The sequence below is a fragment of the Oncorhynchus nerka genome, linkage group LG7 (genome assembly GCF_034236695.1).
Source record: "Oncorhynchus nerka isolate Pitt River linkage group LG7, Oner_Uvic_2.0, whole genome shotgun sequence".
Lineage (NCBI taxonomy): Eukaryota > Metazoa > Chordata > Actinopteri > Salmoniformes > Salmonidae > Oncorhynchus > Oncorhynchus nerka.
In genome coordinates, this window is record NC_088402.1 from 35,370,592 (window position 1) to 35,395,489 (window position 24,898).

The 24,898-nt window shown below is 40.8% G+C and overlaps 1 protein-coding gene across 1 annotated transcript; it reads left to right on the plus strand.

Annotated features, from left to right (window-relative positions):
- Positions 1 to 3,872: 3,872 nt before the first annotated feature.
- LOC135572627 (probable serine/threonine-protein kinase clkA) lies at positions 3,873 to 10,657 on the plus strand (the record flags this gene model as incomplete). The annotated part of the gene is made up of 5 exons (XM_065021052.1): positions 3,873 to 4,577; positions 6,230 to 6,420; positions 8,173 to 8,421; positions 9,058 to 9,495; positions 10,105 to 10,657. Coding segments are annotated over 5 exons (2,136 nt in total), but the record flags the coding sequence as incomplete, so codon positions are not given.
- Between the last annotated feature and the right edge of the window lie 14,241 nt (positions 10,658 to 24,898).

Below are 24,898 nucleotides of genomic sequence, written 5' to 3' on the forward strand. Positions count from 1 at the left end.
TACAGCTCCTGATACAACAACTGTAGCTCCTACGTCAACCACAGCAGCTGCCTCTACGACAACCATAGAAGCTCTAACTACAACCACTGCTGCTCCAACGACCACTACAACTCCAGAACCTATTACGACAACCACTGCAGCTCCTGCTACAACAACTACAACTTCAGCTCCTACGACAACCACAACAACAGCACCTACAACAACTGCAGCTCCTACAACAACTTTAGCATCTACGACAACCATTGCAGCCCTAACTACAACAACTGCTGCTCCTACGACCACTGCAACTCCACAACCTACTACGACAACCAGTGCAGCTCCTACTACAACAACTGCTGTTCTTACGACCACAGTGACTGCAGCACCTTCTACATCAACTACAACTTCAGCTCCTACGACAACCATAACAACGGCACCTACTACAACTCCTGCAGTTCCTACAACTGTAGCTACCACGACCACTCCACCTGCTGTACTTACTACAACAATCACAACTACAGCTCCTGATACAACATCTGTAGCTCCTACGTCAACCACAGCAGCTGCCTCTACGACAACCATAGAAGCTCTAACTACAACCACTGCTGGTCCAACGACCACTACAACTCCAGTACCTATTACGACAACCACTGCAGCTCCTGCTACAACAACTACAACTTCAGCTCCTACGACAACCACAACAACAGCACCTACAACAACTGCAGCTCCTACAACAACTTTAGCATCTACGACAACCATTGCAGCCCTAACTACAACAACTGCTGCTCCTACGACCACTGCAACTCCACAACCTACTACGACAACCAGTGCAGCTCCTACTACAACAACTGCTGTTCTTACGACCACAGTGACTGCAGCACCTTCTACATCAACTACAACTTCAGGTCCTACGACAACCATAACAACGGCACCTACTACAACTCCTGCAGTTCCTACAACTGCAGCTACCACGACCACTCCACCTGCTGTACTTACTACAACAATCACAACTACAGCTCCTGATACAACAACTGTAGCTCCTACGTCAACCACAGCTGCTGCCTCTACGACAACCATAGAAGCTCTAACTACAACCACTGCTGCTCCAACGACCACTACAACTCCAGAACCTATTACGACAACCACTGCAGCTCCTGCTACAACAACTACAACTTCAGATCCTACGACAACCACAACAACAGCACCTACAACAACTGTAGCTCCCACGACAACTGCAGCTCCTACAACAACTTTAGCATCTACGACAACCATTGCAGCCCTAACTACAACAACTGCTGCTCCTACGACCACTGCAACTCCACAACCTACTACGACAACCAGTGCAGCTCCTACTACAACAACTGCTGTTCTTACAACCACAGTGACTGCAGAACCTTCTACAACAACTACAACTTCAGCTCCTACGACAACCATAACAACGGCACCTACTACAACTCCTGCAGTTCCTACAACTGTAGCTACCACGAACACTCCACCTGCTGTACTTACTACAACAATCACAACTACAGCTCCTGATACAACAACTGTAGCTCCTACGTCAACCACAGCTGCTGCCTCTACGACAACCATAGAAGCTCTAACTACAACCACTGCTGCTCCAACGACCACTACAACTCCAGAACCTATTACGACAACCACTGCAGCTCCTGCTACAACAACTACAACTTCAGATCCTACGACAACCACAACAGCACCCTACAACAACTGTAGCTCCCACGACAACTGCAGCTCCTACAACAACTTTAGCATCTACGACAACCATTGCAGCCCTAACTACAACAACTGCTGCTCCTACGACCACTGCAACTCCACAACCTACTACGACAACCAGTGCAGCTCCTACTACAACAACTACAACTTCAGCTCCTACGACAACCACAACAACAGCACCTACAACAACTGCAGCTCCTACAACAACTTTAGCATCTACGACAACTATTGCAGCCCTAACTACAACAACTGCTGCTCCTACGACCACTGCAACTCCACAACCTACTACGACAACCAGTGCAGCTCCTACTACAACAACTGCTGTTCTTACGACCACAGTGACTGCAGTACCTTCTACATCAACTACAACTTCAGGTCCTACGACAACCATAACAACGGCACCTACTACAACTCCTGCAGTTCCTACAACTGCAGCTACCACGACCACTCCGCCTGCTGTACTTACTACAACAATCACAACTACAGCTCCTGATACAACAACTGTAGCTCCTACGTCAACCACAGCTGCTGCCTCTACGACAACCATAGAAGCTCTAACTACAACCACTGCTGCTCCAACGACCACTACAACTCCAGAACCTATTACGACAACCACTGCAGCTCCTGCTACAACAACTACAACTTCAGATCCTACGACAACCACAACAACAGCACCTACAACAACTGTAGCTCCCACGACAACTGCAGCTCCTACAACAACTTTAGCATCTACGACAACCATTGCAGCCCTAACTACAACAACTGCTGCTCCTATGACCACTGCAACTCCACAACCTACTACGACAACCAGTGCAGCTCCTACTACAACAACTGCTGTTCTTACAACCACAGTGACTGCAGAACCTTCTACAACAACTACAACTTCAGCTCCTACGACAACCATAACAACGGCACCTACTACAACTCCTGCAGTTCCTACAACTGTAGCTACCACGAACACTCCACCTGCTGTACTTACTACAACAATCACAACTACAGCTCCTGATACAACAACTGTAGCTCCTACGTCAACCACAGCTGCTGCCTCTACGACAACCATAGAAGCTCTAACTACAACCACTGCTGCTCCAACGACCACTACAACTCCAGAACCTATTACGACAACCACTGCAGCTCCTGCTACAACAACTACAACTTCAGATCCTACGACAACCACAACAACAGCACCTACAACAACTGTAGCTCCCACGACAACTGCAGCTCCTACAACAACTTTAGCATCTACGACAACCATTGCAGCCCTAACTACAACAACTGCTGCTCCTACGACCACTGCAACTCCACAACCTACTACGACAACCAGTGCAGCTCCTACTACAACAACTGCTGTTCTTACAACCACAGTGACTGCAGAACCTTCTACAACAACTACAACTTCAGCTCCTACGACAACCATAACAACGACACCTACTACAACTCCTGCAGTTCCTACAACTGTAGCTACCACGACCACTCCACCTGCTGTACTTACTACAACAATCACAACTACAGCTCCTGATACAACAACTGTAGCTCCTACGTCAACCACAGCAGCTGCCTCTACGACAACCATAGAAGCTCTAACTACAACCACTGCTGCTCCAACGACCACTACAACTCCAGAACCTATTACGACAACCACTGCAGCTCCTGCTACAACAACTACAACTTCAGATCCTACGACAACCACAACAACAGCACCTACAACTACTGTAGCTCCCACGACAACTGCAGCTCCTACAACAACTTTAGCATCTACGACAACCATTGCAGCCCTAACTACAACAACTGCTGCTCCTACGACCACTGCAACTCCACAACCTACTACGACAACCAGTGCAGCTCCTACTACAACAACTGCTGTTCTTACGACCACAGTGACTGCAGAACCTTCTACAACAACTACAACTTCAGCTTCTACGACAACCATAACAACGGCACCTACTACAATTCCTGCAGTTCCTACAACTGTAGCTACCACGACCACTCCGCCTGCTGTACTTACTACAACAATCACAACTACAGCTCCTGATACAACAACTGTAGCTCCTACGTCAACCACAGCAGCTGCCTCTACGACAACCATAGAAGCTCTAACTACAACCACTGCTGCTCCAACGACCACTACAACTCCAGTACCTATTACGACAACCACTGCAGCTCCTGCTACAACAACTACAACTTCAGCTCCTACGACAACCACAACAACAGCACCTACAACAACTGCAGCTCCTACAACAACTTTAGCATCTACGACAACCATTGCAGCCCTAACTACAACAACTGCTGCTCCTACGACCACTGCAACTCCACAACCTACTACGACAACCAGTGCAGCTCCTACTACAACAACTGCTGTTCTTACGACCACAGTGACTGCAGCACCTTCTACATCAACTACAACTTCAGCTCCTACGACAACCATAACAACGGCACCTACTACAACTCCTGCAGTTCCTACAACTGTAGCTACCACGACCACTCCACCTGCTGTACTTACTACAACAATCACAACTACAGCTCCTGATACAACATCTGTAGCTCCTACGTCAACCACAGCAGCTGCCTCTACGACAACCATAGAAGCTCTAACTACAACCACTGCTGGTCCAACGACCACTACAACTCCAGTACCTATTACGACAACCACTGCAGCTCCTGCTACAACAACTACAACTTCAGCTCCTACGACAACCACAACAACAGCACCTACAACAACTGCAGCTCCTACAACAACTTTAGCATCTACGACAACCATTGCAGCCCTAACTACAACAACTGCTGCTCCTACGACCACTGCAACTCCACAACCTACTACGACAACCAGTGCAGCTCCTACTACAACAACTGCTGTTCTTACGACCACAGTGACTGCAGCACCTTCTACATCAACTACAACTTCAGGTCCTACGACAACCATAACAACGGCACCTACTACAACTCCTGCAGTTCCTACAACTGCAGCTACCACGACCACTCCACCTGCTGTACTTACTACAACAATCACAACTACAGCTCCTGATACAACAACTGTAGCTCCTACGTCAACCACAGCTGCTGCCTCTACGACAACCATAGAAGCTCTAACTACAACCACTGCTGCTCCAACGACCACTACAACTCCAGAACCTATTACGACAACCACTGCAGCTCCTGCTACAACAACTACAACTTCAGATCCTACGACAACCACAACAACAGCACCTACAACAACTGTAGCTCCCACGACAACTGCAGCTCCTACAACAACTTTAGCATCTACGACAACCATTGCAGCCCTAACTACAACAACTGCTGCTCCTACGACCACTGCAACTCCACAACCTACTACGACAACCAGTGCAGCTCCTACTACAACAACTGCTGTTCTTACAACCACAGTGACTGCAGAACCTTCTACAACAACTACAACTTCAGCTCCTACGACAACCATAACAACGGCACCTACTACAACTCCTGCAGTTCCTACAACTGTAGCTACCACGAACACTCCACCTGCTGTACTTACTACAACAATCACAACTACAGCTCCTGATACAACAACTGTAGCTCCTACGTCAACCACAGCTGCTGCCTCTACGACAACCATAGAAGCTCTAACTACAACCACTGCTGCTCCAACGACCACTACAACTCCAGAACCTATTACGACAACCACTGCAGCTCCTGCTACAACAACTACAACTTCAGATCCTACGACAACCACAACAGCACCTACAACAACTGTAGCTCCCACGACAACTGCAGCTCCTACAACAACTTTAGCATCTACGACAACCATTGCAGCCCTAACTACAACAACTGCTGCTCCTACGACCACTGCAACTCCACAACCTACTACGACAACCAGTGCAGCTCCTACTACAACAACTGCTGTTCTTACAACCACAGTGACTGCAGCTCCTACGACAACCACAACAACAGCACCTACAACAACTGCAGCTCCTACAACAACTTTAGCATCTACGACAACCATTGCAGCCCTAACTACAACAACTGCTGCTCCTACGACCACTGCAACTCCACAACCTACTACGACAACCAGTGCAGCTCCTACTACAACAACTGCTGTTCTTACGACCACAGTGACTGCAGCACCTTCTACATCAACTACAACTTCAGCTCCTACGACAACCATAACAACGGCACCTACTACAACTCCTGCAGTTCCTACAACTGTAGCTACCACGACCACTCCGCCTGCTGTACTTACTACAACAATCACAACTACAGCTCCTGATACAACATCTGTATCTCCTACGTCAACCACAGCAGCTGCCTCTACTACAACCACTGCTGGTCCAACGACCACTACAACTCCAGTACCTATTACGACAACCACTGCAGCTCCTGCTACAACAACTACAACTTCAGCTCCTACGACAACCACAACAACAGCACCTACAACAACTGCAGCTCCTACAACAACTTTAGCATCTACGACAACTATTGCAGCCCTAACTACAACAACTGCTGCTCCTACGACCACTGCAACTCCACAACCTACTACGACAACCAGTGCAGCTCCTACTACAACAACAACTGCTGTTCTTACGACCACAGTGACTGCAGCACCTTCTACATCAACTACAACTTCAGGTCCTACGACAACCATAACAACGGCACCTACTACAACTCCTGCAGTTCCTACAACTGCAGCTACCACGACCACTCCACCTGCTGTACTTACTACAACAATCACAACTACAGGTCCTGATACAACAACTGTAGCTCCTACGTCAACCACAGCTGCTGCCTCTACGACAACCATAGAAGCTCTAACTACAACCACTGCTGCTCCAACGACCACTACAACTCCAGAACCTATTACGACAACCACTGCAGCTCCTGCTACAACAACTACAACTTCAGATCCTACGACAACCACAACAACAGCACCTACAACAACTGTAGCTCCCACGACAACTGCAGCTCCTACAACAACTTTAGCATCTACGACAACCATTGCAGCCCTAACTACAACAACTGCTGCTCCTACGACCACTGCAACTCCACAACCTACTACGACAACCAGTGCAGCTCCTACTACAACAACTGCTGTTCTTACAACCACAGTGACTGCAGAACCTTCTACAACAACTACAACTTCAGCTCCTACGACAACCATAACAACGGCACCTACTACAACTCCTGCAGTTCCTACAACTGTAGCTACCACGAACACTCCACCTGCTGTACTTACTACAACAATCACAACTACAGCTCCTGATACAACAACTGTAGCTCCTACGTCAACCACAGCTGCTGCCTCTACGACAACCATAGAAGCTCTAACTACAACCACTGCTGCTCCAACGACCACTACAACTCCAGAATCTATTACGACAACCACTGCAGCTCCTGCTACAACAACTACAACTTCAGCTCCTACGACAACCACAACAGCACCTACAACAACTGTAGCTCCCACGACAACTGCAGCTCCTACAACAACTTTAGCATCTACGACAACCATTGCAGCCCTAACTACAACAACTGCTGCTCCTACGACCACTGCAACTCCACAACCTACTACGACAACCAGTGCAGCTCCTACTACAACAACTGCTGTTATTACGACCACAGTGACTGCAGCAACTTCTACATCAACTACAACTTCAGCTCCTACGACAACCATAACAACGGCACCTACTACAACTCCTGCAGTTCCTACAACTGCAGCTACCACGACCACTCCACCTGCTGTACTTACTACAACAATCACAACTACAGCTCCTGATACAACAACTGTAGCTCCTACGTCAACCACAGCTGCTGCCTCTACGACAACCATAGAAGCTCTAACTACAACCACTGCTGCTCCAACGACCACTACAACTCCAGAACCTATTACGACAACCACTGCAGCTCCTGTTACAACAACTACAACTTCAGCTCCTACGACAACCACAACAACAGCACCTACAACAACTGTAGCTCCCACGACAACTGCAGCTCCTACAACAACTTTAGCATCTACGACAACCATTGCAGCCCTAACTACAACCACTGCTGCTCCAACGACCACTACAACTCCAGAACCTATTACGACAACCACTGCAGCTCCTGCTACAACAACTACAACTTCAGATCCTACGACAACCACAACAACAGCACCTACAACAACTGTAGCTCCCACCACAACTGCAGCTCCTACAACAACTTTAGCATCTACGACAACCATTGCAGCCCTAACTACAACAACTGCTGCTCCTACGACCACTGCAACTCCACAACCTACTACGACAACCAGTGCAGCTCCTACTACAACAACTGCTGTTCTTACGACCACAGTGACTGCAGCACCTTCTACTTCAACTACAACTTCAGCTCCTACGACAACCATAACAACGGCACCTACTACAACTCCTGCAGTTCCTACAACTGTAGCTACCACGACCACTCCACCTGCTGTACTTACTACAACAATCACAACTACAGCTCCTGATACAACATCTGTAGCTCCTACGTCAACCACAGCAGCTGCCTCTACGACAACCATAGAAGCTCTAACTACAACCACTGCTGTTCCAACGACCAGTACAACTCCAGAACCTATTACGACAACCACTGCAGCTCCTGCTACAACAACTACAACTTCAGCTCCTACGACAACCACAACTACAGCTCCTGCTACAACAATTGTAGCTTCTACGTCAACCTCAGCAGCTCCCTCTACGACAACCACTGCAGCTCCTGCTACAACTACTAGTTCAGCTCCTACGACAACCACAACAGCAACACCAACAACAACTGTAGCTCCCATGACAACTGCAGCTCCTACAACAACTTTAGCATCTACGACAACCAGTGCAGCTCCTACTACAACAACTACAACTTCAGCTCCTACGACAACCATAACAACGGCACCTACTACAACTCCTGCAGTTCCTACAACTGTAGCTTCCACGACCACTCCACCTGCTATACTTACTACAACAACCACAACAACAGCACCTACAACAACTGTAGCTCCCACGACAACTGCAGCTTCTACTTCAACCACAGAAGCTGCCCCTACGACAGCCACTGCAGCGCTAACGACAACAACTGCTGCTCCTATGACCACTACAACTCCAGAACCTATTACGACAACCACTGCAGCTCCTGCTACAACAACTACAACTTCAGCTCCTACGACAACCACAACAACAGCACCTACAACAACTGTAGCTCCCACGACAACTGCAGCTCCTACAACAACTTTAGCATCTACGACAACCACTGCAGCCCTAACTACAACAACTGCTGCTCCTACTACCAGTGCAACTCCAGAACCTATTACGACAACCACCGCAGCTCCTACTACAACAACTACTACTTCAGCTCCTACGACAACCACAACAGCAACACCTACAACAACTGTAGCTCCCACGACAACAGCAGCTCCTACAACAACTTTAGCATCTACGACAACCACAGAAGCTGCCCCTACGACAGCCGCTGCAGCCCTAACGACAACAGCTTCTGCTCCTACGACCACTACAACTCCAGAACCTACTACGACAACCAGTGCAGCTCCTATTACAACAACTCCTGTTCTAACTACCACAACGACTGCAGCACCTTCTACAACAACTACAACTTCTGCTCTTACGACAACCACAACAACAGCACCTACTACAACTCCTGCAGTTCCTACAACTGTAGCTACCACGACCCCTCCACCTGCTGTACTTACTACAACAACCACAACTACAGCTCCTGCTACAACAATTGTAGCTTCTACGTCAACCTCAGCAGCTCCCTCTACGACAACCACTGCAGCTCCTGCTACAACTACTAGTTCAGCTCCTACGACAACCACAACAGCAACACCAACAACAACTGTAGCTCCCATGACAACTGCAGCTCCTACAACAACTTTAGCATCTATTTCAACCACAGAAGCTACCCCCATGACAGCCGCTGCAGCCCTAACTACAACAACTGCTGCTCCTACAACAGCTTTAGCATCTTCGACAACCACTGCAGCCCTAACTACAATAACTGCTGCTCCTACTACCACTGCAACTCCACAACCTACTACGACAACCAATGCAGCTCCTACTACAACAACTGCTGTTCTTACGACCACAGTGACTGCAGCAACTTCCACAACAACTACAACTGCTGCTCCAACGACCACTACAACTCCAGAACCTATTACGACAACCACTGCAGCTCCTGCTACAACAACTACAAATTCAGCTCCTACGACAACCACAACAACAGCACCTCCAACAACTGTAGCTCCCACGATAACTGCAGCTCCTACAACAACTTTAGCATCTACGACAACCATTGCAGCCCTAACTACAACAACTGCTGCTCCTACGACCACTGCAACTCCACAACCTACTACGACAACCAGTGCAGCTCCTACTACAACAACTGCTGTTCTTACGACCACAGTGACTGCAGCACCTTCTACAACAACTTCAACTTCTGCTCTTACGACAACCACAACATCAACACCTACTACAACACCTGCAGTTCCAACAACTGTAGCTCCCACGACCACTACACCTGCTGTACTTACTACAACAACCACAACTACAGCTCCTGCTACAACAATTGTAGCTTCCACGTCAACCTCAGCAGCTGCCTCTACGACAACCACAGCAGCTCTAACTACAACAACTGTTGCTCCAATGACCACTACAACTCCAGAACCTATTGCAACAACCACTGCAGCTCCTGCAATAACAACTGCTATTCTTACAACAATTGCGACTGCAACACCTTCTACAACAACTACAACTTCAGCCCCTACGACAACCACAACATCTACAACAACTGTAGCACCCACGACAACTGCAGATCCTACAACAACATTAGCATCTACTTCAACCACAGAAGCTGCCCCTACGACAGCCAATGCAGCCCTAATTACACTAACTGCTGCTCCTACGACCACTATAACTCCAGAACCTACTACAACAGAACCTACTCCTACAACTACTAGGACTGCAGACCCTACAACGACAACCAGTGCAGCCCCTTCTACAACAACTACAACAGCTCTTTCAATGACTGTAAATCCTATGACAACAATAGTTGGTCCTACAACCACTATTATATCAATGAATTCTGTAGGTCTTACAACCATCACCACAACTGGCAGTTCTCATCCTACAACAACGACTAAAACTGCATCACCTTCAAGTACAATCTCAATTGTACTTCCAACATCAACATCCAGAACTACAACTTATAACTCAACTTCTATGATATCAACAACTAGGTATACAAGATCATTTAGTGTAATTATTTCATACAATTCAAATAACACTGTCAATCATGGAATCGTTGCAACAATGAACCGTGTATATCCATGTATATCCATGCTTGTGTCGTTGTATGAGTATTAAATTATCATATAATAACCCACCAAAAATAATATTAACTCTTGAACTGTTCAAGCTAGAGAGACCGAACCAACTTTCATATGTTCAGGCTATCCTTTCCTATCATATCCATCAATTAATCTTTCCATCAACTTTCTTTTTCCAATTATAACCAGTCACTACCATTACTACTACAGTGACTACCAATCCTGTAACTTATTTTACAACCATGATTACTTTAAGACATGCTAGCAAGTACACACATTTTCTTTAGGAAATGTAATTTTCCATGTATTATTATTTTCTCTTAGATTCGGCACAGTGGGAGTTTTTGTTAAACTGATATTCAAGGTCAAAACACCAGTCCCCACTGAGGATGATGTCCTTGGTGCCGTCAAGAATCAATTGTCTCCTCAATTCACGACCACTCAAACCACCTTCCAGAATGCAACTTATATCAGTGAGTTCAACAAATTAGGCTTCATGAAGACATTTTTTTCCACTCTATAAAATAATCTCTTAATAAGTAAACATTCAACTGCTCTTGCTATCTAAATACTTCTTGAATGTTTTTTAATGTTGTTGATACTCCTAAATTGTAGCACTTCATTTGATCTGTTGCTATAGTGACCATTTTTTTGTGTGCTCACAGAACTTACAGATACTTCATTTGCCATCGACCTTGGTTTCAAAATAACCAATGTAACGCAGGAGTCTCTAAGTAATAGACTCACACTCACCAATGAGACCAAAACCCAGATACAGGATTCAATTAACAGACTAGTAAGATACTGTACTTCTACACATAAGATACATCCATGGTCATGTTCAGGTCATGATAGTAATTAACAACTTGATGTTTTGTCCCCTTTTAGCTCCAAAAGGTTCTCAGTGAACCAGATGGCAAACAGTTTAAATTTCCCAATGCCAACCTCATGTAAGTACAACGTCATAACCTTGAACCAAACCATCTTTCTCAACTGCACTCTTTAGAATTTCTGCAGATTTCATTTAGCTGCTGCTTGTACAGCTAAACAGGATGAAGGGAACATGTTTAACTCTCGCACAAAACCCATTTTTACGTCCACAGTGTTGATGGCACTGAAATCACGGCAAACGTGACGTATGTATACAAAGAGGAAGATGTCAACCACCCTAGTGGTTTTCTACAGGAAGTCTTAAAAGTCTCAGGTATGCTGCTTTTGTTACCATACGGTTGTCATTTCTATGTTTATTTATGACAGTGTGTTATCAAACACCATGTAACGTGTATAATACTCAATCTCGAAAACACTTATATATCAATGTTATATGACATATTACAAGTTTATAATCCCTCTAAAATGTATTTCCATTTCTATTCTAGGTCTCCTGACCACCACTGTTGCCCCAACAACAACTACCAACACCACACCACTTCCTACCCTTTTGACTTCAGTGACATCAACAACTAGGTAAGCAAGATCAATTGTTATAATGTTTTCATACAATTCAATTAACACTTTGTCAAACAAGGAACCTTTGCAACAATGAACCATGTATATCCATGCTTGTGTCGTTAACTACTGATGTTTTCATTAAAAGCATCCAAAATGTCAACCTTTCTTTAGAAAAGCTCTTTGAGTGCAGCAATCGGTCAAAAGGCTTAATATAAATCCAATCCATTATAATTAATGTGCTTGCTGAAGGCAAGACCACTAGATTTCTTACATACTTTTTCTAATTATTTTAAATTTTTCTAAACGTTCTAAACTAAAACAATTTAAATTAGTATAAATGAGCATATAATAACCCACCAAAAATAATATTAACTCTTGAACCGTTCAAGCTAGAGAGACCGAACCAACTTTCATATGTTCAGGCTATCCTTTCCTATCATATTCATCAATTAATCTTTCCATCGACTTTCTTTTTCCAATTATAACCAGTCACTACCATTACTACTACAGTGACTACCAATCCTGTAACTTATTTTACAACCATGATTACTTTAAGACAAGCTAGCAAGTACACACATTTTCTTTAGGAAATGTAATTTTCCATGTATTATTATTTTCTCTTAGATTCGGCACAGTGGGAGTTTTTGTTAAACTGATATTCAAGGTCAAAACACCAGTCCCCACTGAGGATGATGTCCTTGGTGCCGTCAAGAATCAATTGTCTCCTCAATTCACGACCACTCAAACCACCTTCCAGAATGCAACTTATATCAGTGAGTTCAACAAATTAGGCTTCATGAAGACATTTTTTTCCACTCTATAAAATAATCTCTTAATAAGTAAACATTCAACTGCTCTTGCTATCTAAATACTTCTTGAATGTTTTTTAATGTTGTTGATACTCCTAAATTGTAGCACTTCATTTGATCTGTTGCTATAGTGACCATTTTTTTGTGTGCTCACAGAACTTACAGATACTTCATTTGCCATCGACCTTGGTTTCAAAATAACCAATGTAACGCAGGAGTCTCTAAGTAATAGACTCACACTCACCAATGAGACCAAAACCCAGATACAGGATTCAATTAACAGACTAGTAAGATACTGTACTTCTACACATAAGATACATCCATGGTCATGTTCAGGTCATGATAGTAATTAACAACTTGATATTTTGTCCCCTTTTAGCTCCAAAAGGTTCTCAGTGAACCAGATGGCAAACAGTTTAAATTTCCCAATGCCAACCTCATGTAAGTACAACGTCATAACCTTGAACCAACCCATCTTTCTCAACTGCACTCTTTAGAATTTCTGCAGATTTCATTTAGCTGCTGCTTGTACAGCTAAACAGGATGAAGGGAACATGTTTAACTCTCGCACAAACCCATTTTTACGTCCACAGTGTTGATGGCACTGAAATCATGGCAAACGTGACGTATGTATACAAAGAGGAAGATGTCAACCACCCTAGTGGTTTTCTACAGGAAGTCTTAAAAGTCTCAGGTATGCTGCTTTTGTTACCATACGGTTGTCATTTCTATGTTTATTTATGACAGTGAGTTATCAAACACCATGTAACGTGTATAATACTCAATCTCGAAAACACTTATATATCAATGTTATATGACATATTACAAGTTCATAATCCCTCTAAAATGTATTTCCATTTATATTCCAGGTCTCCTGACCACCACTGTTGCCCCAACAACAACTACCAACACCACACCACTTCCTACCCTTTTGACTTCAGTAACATCAACAACTAGGTAAGCAAGATAATTTATTATAATATTTTCATACAATTCAAGTAACGCTTTGTCAAACAAGGAACCTTTGCAACAATGAACCATGTATATCCATGCTTGTGTCGTTAACTACTGATGTTTTCATTAAAAGCATCCAAAATGTCAACCTTTCTTTAGAAAAGCTCTTTGAGTGCAGCAATCGGTCAAAAGGCTTAATATAAATCCAATCCATTATAATTAATGTGCTTGCTGAAGGAGAGACCACTAGATTTCTTACATACTTTTTCTAATTATTTTAACATTTTCTAAACGTTCTAAACTAAAACAATTTAAATGAGTATAAATTAGCATATAATAACCCACCAAAAATAATATTAACTCTTGAACCGTTCAAGCTAGAGAGACCGAACCAACTTTCATATGTTCAGGCTATCCTTTCCTATCATATCCATCAATTAATCTTTCCATCAACTTTCTTTTTCCAATTATAACCAGTCACTACCATTACTACTACAGTGACTACCAATCCTGTAACTTATTTTACAACCATGATTACTTTAAGACATGCTAGCAAGTACACACATTTTCTTTAGGAAATGTAATTTTCCATGTATTATTATTTTCTCTTAGATTCGGCACAGTGGGAGTTTTTGTTAAACTGATATTCAAGGTCAAAACACCAGTCCCCACTGAGGATGATGTCCTTGGTGCCGTCAAGAAGCAATTGTCTCCTCAATTCACGACCACTCAAACCACCTTCCAGAATGCAACTTATATCAGTGAGTTCAACAAATTAGGCTTCATGAAGACATTTTTTCCACTCTATAAAATAATCTCTTAATAAGTAAACATTCAACTGCTCTTGCTATCTAAATACTTCTTGAATGTTTTTTAATGTTGTTGATACTCCTAAATTGTAGCACTTCATTTGATCTGTTGCTATAGTGACCATTTTTTTGTGTGCTCACAGAACTTACAGATACTTCATTTGCCATCGACCTTGGTTTCAAAATAACCAATGTAACGCAGGAGTCTCTAAGTAATAGACTCACACTCACCAATGAGACCAAAACCCAGATACAGGATTCAATTAACAGACTAGTAAGATACTGTACTTCTACACATAAGATACATCCATGGTCATGTTCAGGTCATGATAGTAATTAACAACTTGATTTTTGTCCCCTTTTAGCTCCAAAAGGTTCTCAGTGAACCAGATGGCAAACAGTTTAAATTTCCCAATGCCAACCTCATGTAAGTACAACGTCATAACCTTGAACCAAACCATCTTTCTCAACTGCACTCTTTAGAATTTCTGCAGATTTCATTTAGCTGCTGCTTGTACAGCTAAACAGGATGAAGGGAACATGTTTAACTCTCGCACAAAACCCATTTTTACGTCCACAGTGTTGATGGCACTGAAATCACGGCAAACGTGACGTATGTATACAAAGAGGAAGATGTCAACCACCCTAGTGGTTTTCTACAGGAAGTCTTAAAAGTCTCAGGTATGCTGCTTTTGTTACCATACGGTTGTCATTTCTATGTTTATTTATGACAGTGTGTTATCAAACACCATGTAACGTGTATAATACTCAATCTCGAAAACACTTATATATCAATGTTATATGACATATTACAAGTTTATAATCCCTCTAAAATGTATTTCCATCTCTATTCTAGGTCTCCTGACCACCACTGTTGCCCCAACAACAACTACCAACACCACACCACTTCCTACCCTTTTGACTTCAGTGACATCAACAACTAGGTAAGCAAGATCAATTGTTATAATGTTTTCATACAATTCAATTAACACTTTGTCAAACAAGAAACCTTTGCAACAATGAACCATGTATATCCATGCTTGTGTCGTTAACTACTGATGTTTTCATTAAAAGCATCCAAAATGTCAACCTTTCTTTAGAAAAGCTCTGAGTGCAGCAATCGGTCAAAAGGCTTAATATAAATCCAATCCATTATAATTAATGTGCTTGCTGAAGGCAAGACCACTAGATTTCTTACATACTTTTTCTAATTATTTTAAATTTTCTAAACGTTCTAAACTAAAACAATTTAAATTAGTATAAATGAGCATATAATAACCCACCAAAAATAATATTAACTCTTGAACCGTTCAAGCTAGAGAGACCGAACCAACTTTCATATGTTCAGGCTATCCTTTCCTATCATATTCATCAATTAATCTTTCCATCGACTTTCTTTTTCCAATTATAACCAGTCACTACCATTACTACTACAGTGACTACCAATCCTGTAACTTATTTTACAACCATGATTACTTTAAGACAAGCTAGCAAGTACACACATTTTCTTTAGGAAATATAATTTTCCATGTATTATTATTTTCTCTTAGATTCGGCACAGTGGGAGTTTTTGTTAAACTGATATTCAAGGTCAAAACACCAGTCCCCACTGAGGATGATGTCCTTGGTGCCGTCAAGAATCAATTGTCTCCTCAATTCACGACCACTCAAACCACCTTCCAGAATGCAACTTATATCAGTGAGTTCAACAAATTAGGCTTCATGAAGACATTTTTTCCACTCTATAAAATAATCTCTTAATAAGTAAACATTCAACTGCTCTTGCTATCTAAATACTTCTTGAATGTTTTTTAATGTTGTTGATACTCCTAAATTGTAGCACTTCATTTGATCTGTTGCTATAGTGACCATTTTTTTGTGTGCTCACAGAACTTACAGATACTTCATTTGCCATCGACCTTGGTTTCAAAATAACCAATGTAACGCAGGAGTCTCTAAGTAATAGACTCACACTCACCAATGAGACCAAAACCCAGATACAGGATTCAATTAACAGACTAGTAAGATACTGTACTTCTACACATAAGATACATCCATGGTCATGTTCAGGTCATGATAGTAATTAACAACTTGATATTTTGTCCCCTTTTAGCTCCAAAAGGTTCTCAGTGAACCAGATGGCAAACAGTTTAAATTTCCCAATGCCAACCTCATGTAAGTACAACGTCATAACCTTGAACCAACCCATCTTTCTCAACTGCACTCTTTAGAATTTCTGCAGATTTCATTTAGCTGCTGCTTGTACAGCTAAACAGGATGAAGGGAACATGTTTAACTCTCGCACAAAACCCATTTTTACGTCCACAGTGTTGATGGCACTGAAATCATGGCAAACGTGACGTATGTATACAAAGAGGAAGATGTCAACCACCCTAGTGGTTTTCTACAGGAAGTCTTAAAAGTCTCAGGTATGCTGCTTTTGTTACCATACGGTTGTCATTTCTATGTTTATTTATGACAGTGAGTTATCAAACACCATGTAACGTGTATAATACTCAATCTCGAAAACACTTATATATCAATGTTATATGACATATTACAAGTTCATAATCCCTCTAAAATGTATTTCCATTTCTATTCCAGGTCTCCTGACCACCACTGTTGCCCCAACAACAACTACCAACACCACACCACTTCCTACCCTTTTGACTTCAGTAACATCAACAACTAGGTAAGCAAGATAATTTATTATAATATTTTCATACAATTCAAGTAACGCTTTGTCAAAAAGGAACCTTTGCAACAATGAACCATGTATATCCATGCTTGTGTCGTTAACTACTGATGTTTTCATTAAAAGCATCCAAAATGTCAACCTTTCTTTAGAAAAGCTCTTTGAGTGCAGCAATCGGTCAAAAGGCTTAATATAAATCCAATCCATTATAATTAATGTGCTTGCTGAAGGCAGACCACTAGATTTCTTACATACTTTTTCTAATTATTTTAACATTTTCTAAACGTTCTAAACTAAAACAATTTAAATTAGTATAAATTAGCATATAATAACCCACCAAAAATAATATTAACTCTTGAAGGGTTCAAGCTAGAGAGACCGAACCAACTTTCATATGTTCAGGCTATCCTTTCCTATCATATCCATCAATTAATCTTTCCATCAACTTTCTTTTTCCAATTATAACCAGTCACTACCATTACTACTACAGTGACTACCAATCCTGTAACTTATTTTACAACCATGATTACTTTAAGACAAGCTAGCAAGTACACACATTTTCTTTAGGAAATGTAATTTTCCATGTATTATTATTTTCTCTTAGATTCGGCACAGTGGGAGTTTTTGTTAAACTGATATTCAAGGTCAAAACACCAGTCCCCACTGAGGATGATGTCCTTGGTGCCGTCAAGAAGCAATTGTCTCCTCAATTCACGACCACTCAAACCACCTTCCAGAATGCAACTTATATCAGTGAGTTCAACAAATTAGGCTTCATGAAGACATTTTTTTCCACTCTATAAAATAATCTCTTAATAAGTAAACATTCAACTGCTCTTGCTATCTAAATACTTCTTGAATGTTTTTTAATGTTGTTGATACTCCTAAATTGTAGCACTTCATTTAATCTGTTGCTATAGTGACCATTTTTTTGTGTGCTCACAGAATTTACAGATACTTCATTTGCCATCGACCTTGGTTTCAAAATAACCAATGTAACGCAGGAGTCTCTAAGTAATAGACTCACACTCACCAATGAGACCAAAACCCAGATACAGGATTCAATTAACAGACTAGTAAGATACTGTACTTCTACACATAAGATACATCCATGGTCATGTTCAGGTCATGATAGTAATTAACAACTTGATGTTTTGTCCCCTTTTAGCTCCAAAAGGTTCTCAGTGAACCAGATGGCAAACAGTTTAAATTTCCCAATGCCAACCTCATGTAAGTACAACGTCATAACCTTGAACCAAACCATCTTTCTCAACTGCACTCTTTAGAATTTCTGCAGATTTCATTTAGCTGCTGCTTGTACAGCTAAACAGGATGAAGGGAACATGTTTAACTCTCGCACAAAACCCATTTTTACGTCCACAGTGTTGATGGCACTGAAATCACGGCAAACGTGACGTATGTATACAAAGAGGAAGATGTCAACCACCCTAGTGGTTTTCTACAGGAAGTCTTAAAAGTCTCAGGTATGCTGCTTTTGTTACCATACGGTTGTCATTTCTATGTTTATTTATGACAGTGTGTTATCAAACACCATGTAACGTGTATAATACTCAATCTCGAAAACACTTATATATCAATGTTATATGACATATTACAAGTTTATAATCCCTCTAAAATGTATTTCCATCTCTATTCTAGGTCTCCTGACCACCACTGTTGCCCCAACAACAACTACCAACACCACACCACTTCCTACCCTTTTGACTTCAGTGACATCAACAACTAGGTAAGCAAGATCAATTGTTATAATGTTTTCATACAATTCAATTAACACTTTGTCAAACAAGGAACCTTTGCAACAATGAACCATGTATATCCATGCTTGTGTCGTTAACTACTGATGTTTTCATTAAAAGCATCCAAAATGTCAACCTTTCTTTAGAAAAGCTCTGAGTGCAGCAATCGGTCAAAAGGCTTAATATAAATCCAATCCATTATAATTAATGTGCTTGCTGAAGGCAAGACCACTAGATTTCTTACATACTTTTTCTAATTATTTTAAATTTTTCTAAACGTTCTAAACTAAAACAATTTAAATTAGTATAAATGAGCATATAATAACCCACCAAAAATAATATTAACTCTTGAACCGTTCAAGCTAGAGAGACCGAACCAACTTTCATATGTTCAGGCTATCCTTTCCTATCATATTCATCAATTAATCTTTCCATCGACTTTCTTTTTCCAATTATAACCAGTCACTACCATTACTACTACAGTGACTACCAATCCTGTAACTTATTTTACAACCATGATTACTTTAAGACAAGCTAGCAAGTACACACATTTTCTTTAGGAAATATAATTTTCCATGTATTATTATTTTCTCTTAGATTCGGCACAGTGGGAGTTTTTGTTAAACTGATATTCAAGGTCAAAACACCAGTCCCCACTGAGGATGATGTCCTTGGTGCCGTCAAGAATCAATTGTCTCCTCAATTCACGACCACTCAAACCACCTTCCAGAATGCAACTTATATCAGTGAGTTCAACAAATTAGGCTTCATGAAGACATTTTTTCCACTCTATAAAATAATCTCTTAATAAGTAAACATTCAACTGCTCTTGCTATCTAAATACTTCTTGAATGTTTTTTAATGTTGTTGATACTCCTAAATTGTAGCACTTCATTTGATCTGTTGCTATAGTGACCATTTTTTTGTGTGCTCACAGAACTTACAGATACTTCATTTGCCATCGACCTTGGTTTCAAAATAACCAATGTAACGCAGGAGTCTCTAAGTAATAGACTCACACTCACCAATGAGACCAAAACCCAGATACAGGATTCAATTAACAGACTAGTAAGATACTGTACTTCTACACATAAGATACATCCATGGTCATGTTCAGGTCATGATAGTAATTAACAACTTGATATTTTGTCCCCTTTTAGCTCCAAAAGGTTCTCAGTGAACCAGATGGCAAACAGTTTAAATTTCCCAATGCCAACCTCATGTAAGTACAACGTCATAACCTTGAACCAACCCATCTTTCTCAACTGCACTCTTTAGAATTTCTGCAGATTTCATTTAGCTGCTGCTTGTACAGCTAAACAGGATGAAGGGAACATGTTTAACTCTCGCACGAAACCCATTTTTACGTCCACAGTGTTGATGGCACTGAAATCATGGCAAACGTGACGTATGTATACAAAGAGGAAGATGTCAACCACCCTAGTGGTTTTCTACAGGAAGTCTTAAAAGTCTCAGGTATGCTGCTTTTGTTACCATACGGTTGTCATTTCTATGTTTATTTATGACAGTGAGTTATCAAACACCATGTAACGTGTATAATACTCAATCTCGAAAACACTTATATATCAATGTTATATGACATATTACAAGTTCATAATCCCTCTAAAATGTATTTCCATTTCTATTCCAGGTCTCCTGACCACCACTGTTGCCCCAACAACAACTACCAACACCACACCACTTCCTACCCTTTTGACTTCAGTAACATCAACAACTAGGTAAGCAAGATAATTTATTATAATATTTTCATACAATTCAAGTAACGCTTTGTCAAAAAAGGAACCTTTGCAACAATGAACCATGTATATCCATGCTTGTGTCGTTAACTACTGATGTTTTCATTAAAAGCATCCAAAATGTCAACCTTTCTTTAGAAAAGCTCTTTGAGTGCAGCAATCGGTCAAAAGGCTTAATATAAATCCAATCCATTATAATTAATGTGCTTGCTGAAGGCGAGACCACTAGATTTCTTACATACTTTTTCTAATTATTTTAACATTTTCTAAACGTTCTAAACTAAAACAATTTAAATTAGTATAAATTAGCATATAATAACCCACCAAAAATAATATTAACTCTTGAAGGGTTCAAGCTAGAGAGACCGAACCAACTTTCATATGTTCAGGCTATCCTTTCCTATCATATCCATCAATTAATCTTTCCATCAACTTTCTTTTTCCAATTATAACCAGTCACTACCATTACTACTACAGTGACTACCAATCCTGTAACTTATTTTACAACCATGATTACTTTAAGACAAGCTAGCAAGTACACACATTTTCTTTAGGAAATGTAATTTTCCATGTATTATTATTTTCTCTTAGATTCGGCACAGTGGGAGTTTTTGTTAAACTGATATTCAAGGTCAAAACACCAGTCCCCACTGAGGATGATGTCCTTGGTGCCGTCAAGAAGCAATTGTCTCCTCAATTCACGACCACTCAAACCACCTTCCAGAATGCAACTTATATCAGTGAGTTCAACAAATTAGGCTTCATGAAGACATTTTTTCCACTCTATAAAATAATCTCTTAATAAGTAAACATTCAACTGCTCTTGCTATCTAAATACTTCTTGAATGTTTTTTAATGTTGTTGATACTCCTAAATTGTAGCACTTCATTTGATCTGTTGCTATAGTGACCATTTTTTGTGTGCTCACAGAACTTACAGATACTTCATTTGCCATCGACCTTGGTTTCAAAATAACCAATGTAACGCAGGAGTCTCTAAGTAATAGACTCACACTCACCAATGAGACCAAAACCCAGATACAGGATTCAATTAACAGACTAGTAAGATACTGTACTTCTACACATAAGATACATCCATGGTCATGTTCAGGTCATGATAGTAATTAACAACTTGATGTTTTGTCCCCTTTTAGCTCCAAAAGGTTCTCAGTGAACCAGATGGCAAACAGTTTAAATTTCCCAATGCCAACCTCATGTAAGTACAACGTCATAACCTTGAACCAAACCATCTTTCTCAACTGCACTCTTTAGAATTTCTGCAGATTTCATTTAGCTGCTGCTTGTACAGCTAAACAGGATGAAGGGAACATGTTTAACTCTCGCACAAAACCCATTTTTACGTCCACAGTGTTGATGGCACTGAAATCACGGCAAACGTGACGTATGTATACAAAGAGGAAGATGTCAACCACCCTAGTGGTTTTCTACAGGAAGTCTTAAAAGTCTCAGGTATGCTGCTTTTGTTACCATACGGTTGTCATTTCTATGTTTATTTATGACAGTGTGTTATCAAACACCATGTAACGTGTATAATACTCAATCTCGAAAACACTTATATATCAATGTTATATGACATATTACAAGTTTATAATCCCTCTAAAATGTATTTCCATCTCTATTCTAGGTCTCCTGACCACCACTGTTGCCCCAACAACAACTACCAACACCACACCACTTCCTACCCTTTTGACTTCAGTGACATCAACAACTAGGTAAGCAAGATCAATTGTTATAATGTTTTCATACAATTCAATTAACACTTTGTCAAACAAGGAACCTTTGCAACAATGAACCATGTATATCCATGCTTGTGTCGTTAACTACTGATGTTTTCATTAAAAGCATCCAAAATGTCAACCTTTCTTTAGAAAAGCTCTTTGAGTGCAGCAATCGGTCAAAAGGCTTAATATAAATCCAATCCATTATAATTAATGTGCTTGCTGAAGGCAAGACCACTAGATTTCTTACATACTTTTTCTAATTATTTTAAATTTTTCTAAACGTTCTAAACTAAAACAATTTAAATTAGTATAAATGAGCATATAATAACCCACCAAAAATAATATTAACTCTTGAACCGTTCAAGCTAGAGAGACCGAACCAACTTTCATATGTTCAGGCTATCCTTTCCTATCATATTCATCAATTAATCTTTCCATCGACTTTCTTTTTCCAATTATAACCAGTCACTACCATTACTACTACAGTGACTACCAATCCTGTAACTTATTTTACAACCATGATTACTTTAAGACAAGCTAGCAAGTACACACATTTTCTTTAGGAAATATAATTTTCCATGTATTATTATTTTCTCTTAGATTCGGCACAGTGGGAGTTTTTGTTAAACTGATATTCAAGGTCAAAACACCAGTCCCCACTGAGGATGATGTCCTTGGTGCCGTCAAGAATCAATTGTCTCCTCAATTCACGACCACTCAAACCACCTTCCAGAATGCAACTTATATCAGTGAGTTCAACAAATTAGGCTTCATGAAGACATTTTTTCCACTCTATAAAATAATCTCTTAATAAGTAAACATTCAACTGCTCTTGCTATCTAAATACTTCTTGAATGTTTTTTAATGTTGTTGATACTCCTAAATTGTAGCACTTCATTTGATCTGTTGCTATAGTGACCATTTTTTTGTGTGCTCACAGAACTTACAGATACTTCATTTGCCATCGACCTTGGTTTCAAAATAACCAATGTAACGCAGGAGTCTCTAAGTAATAGACTCACACTCACCAATGAGACCAAAACCCAGATACAGGATTCAATTAACAGACTAGTAAGATACTGTACTTCTACACATAAGATACATCCATGGTCATGTTCAGGTCATGATAGTAATTAACAACTTGATATTTTGTCCCCTTTTAGCTCCAAAAGGTTCTCAGTGAACCAGATGGCAAACAGTTTAAATTTCCCAATGCCAACCTCATGTAAGTACAACGTCATAACCTTGAACCAACCCATCTTTCTCAACTGCACTCTTTAGAATTTCTGCAGATTTCATTTAGCTGCTGCTTGTACAGCTAAACAGGATGAAGGGAACATGTTTAACTCTCGCACGAAACCCATTTTTACGTCCACAGTGTTGATGGCACTGAAATCATGGCAAACGTGACGTATGTATACAAAGAGGAAGATGTCAACCACCCTAGTGGTTTTCTACAGGAAGTCTTAAAAGTCTCAGGTATGCTGCTTTTGTTACCATACGGTTGTCATTTCTATGTTTATTTATGACAGTGAGTTATCAAACACCATGTAACGTGTATAATACTCAATCTCGAAAACACTTATATATCAATGTTATATGACATATTACAAGTTCATAATCCCTCTAAAATGTATTTCCATTTCTATTCCAGGTCTCCTGACCACCACTGTTGCCCCAACAACAACTACCAACACCACACCACTTCCTACCCTTTTGACTTCAGTAACATCAACAACTAGGTAAGCAAGATAATTTATTATAATATTTTCATACAATTCAAGTAACGCTTTGTCAAAAAGGAACCTTTGCAACAATGAACCATGTATATCCATGCTTGTGTCGTTAACTACTGATGTTTTCATTAAAAGCATCCAAAATGTCAACCTTTCTTTAGA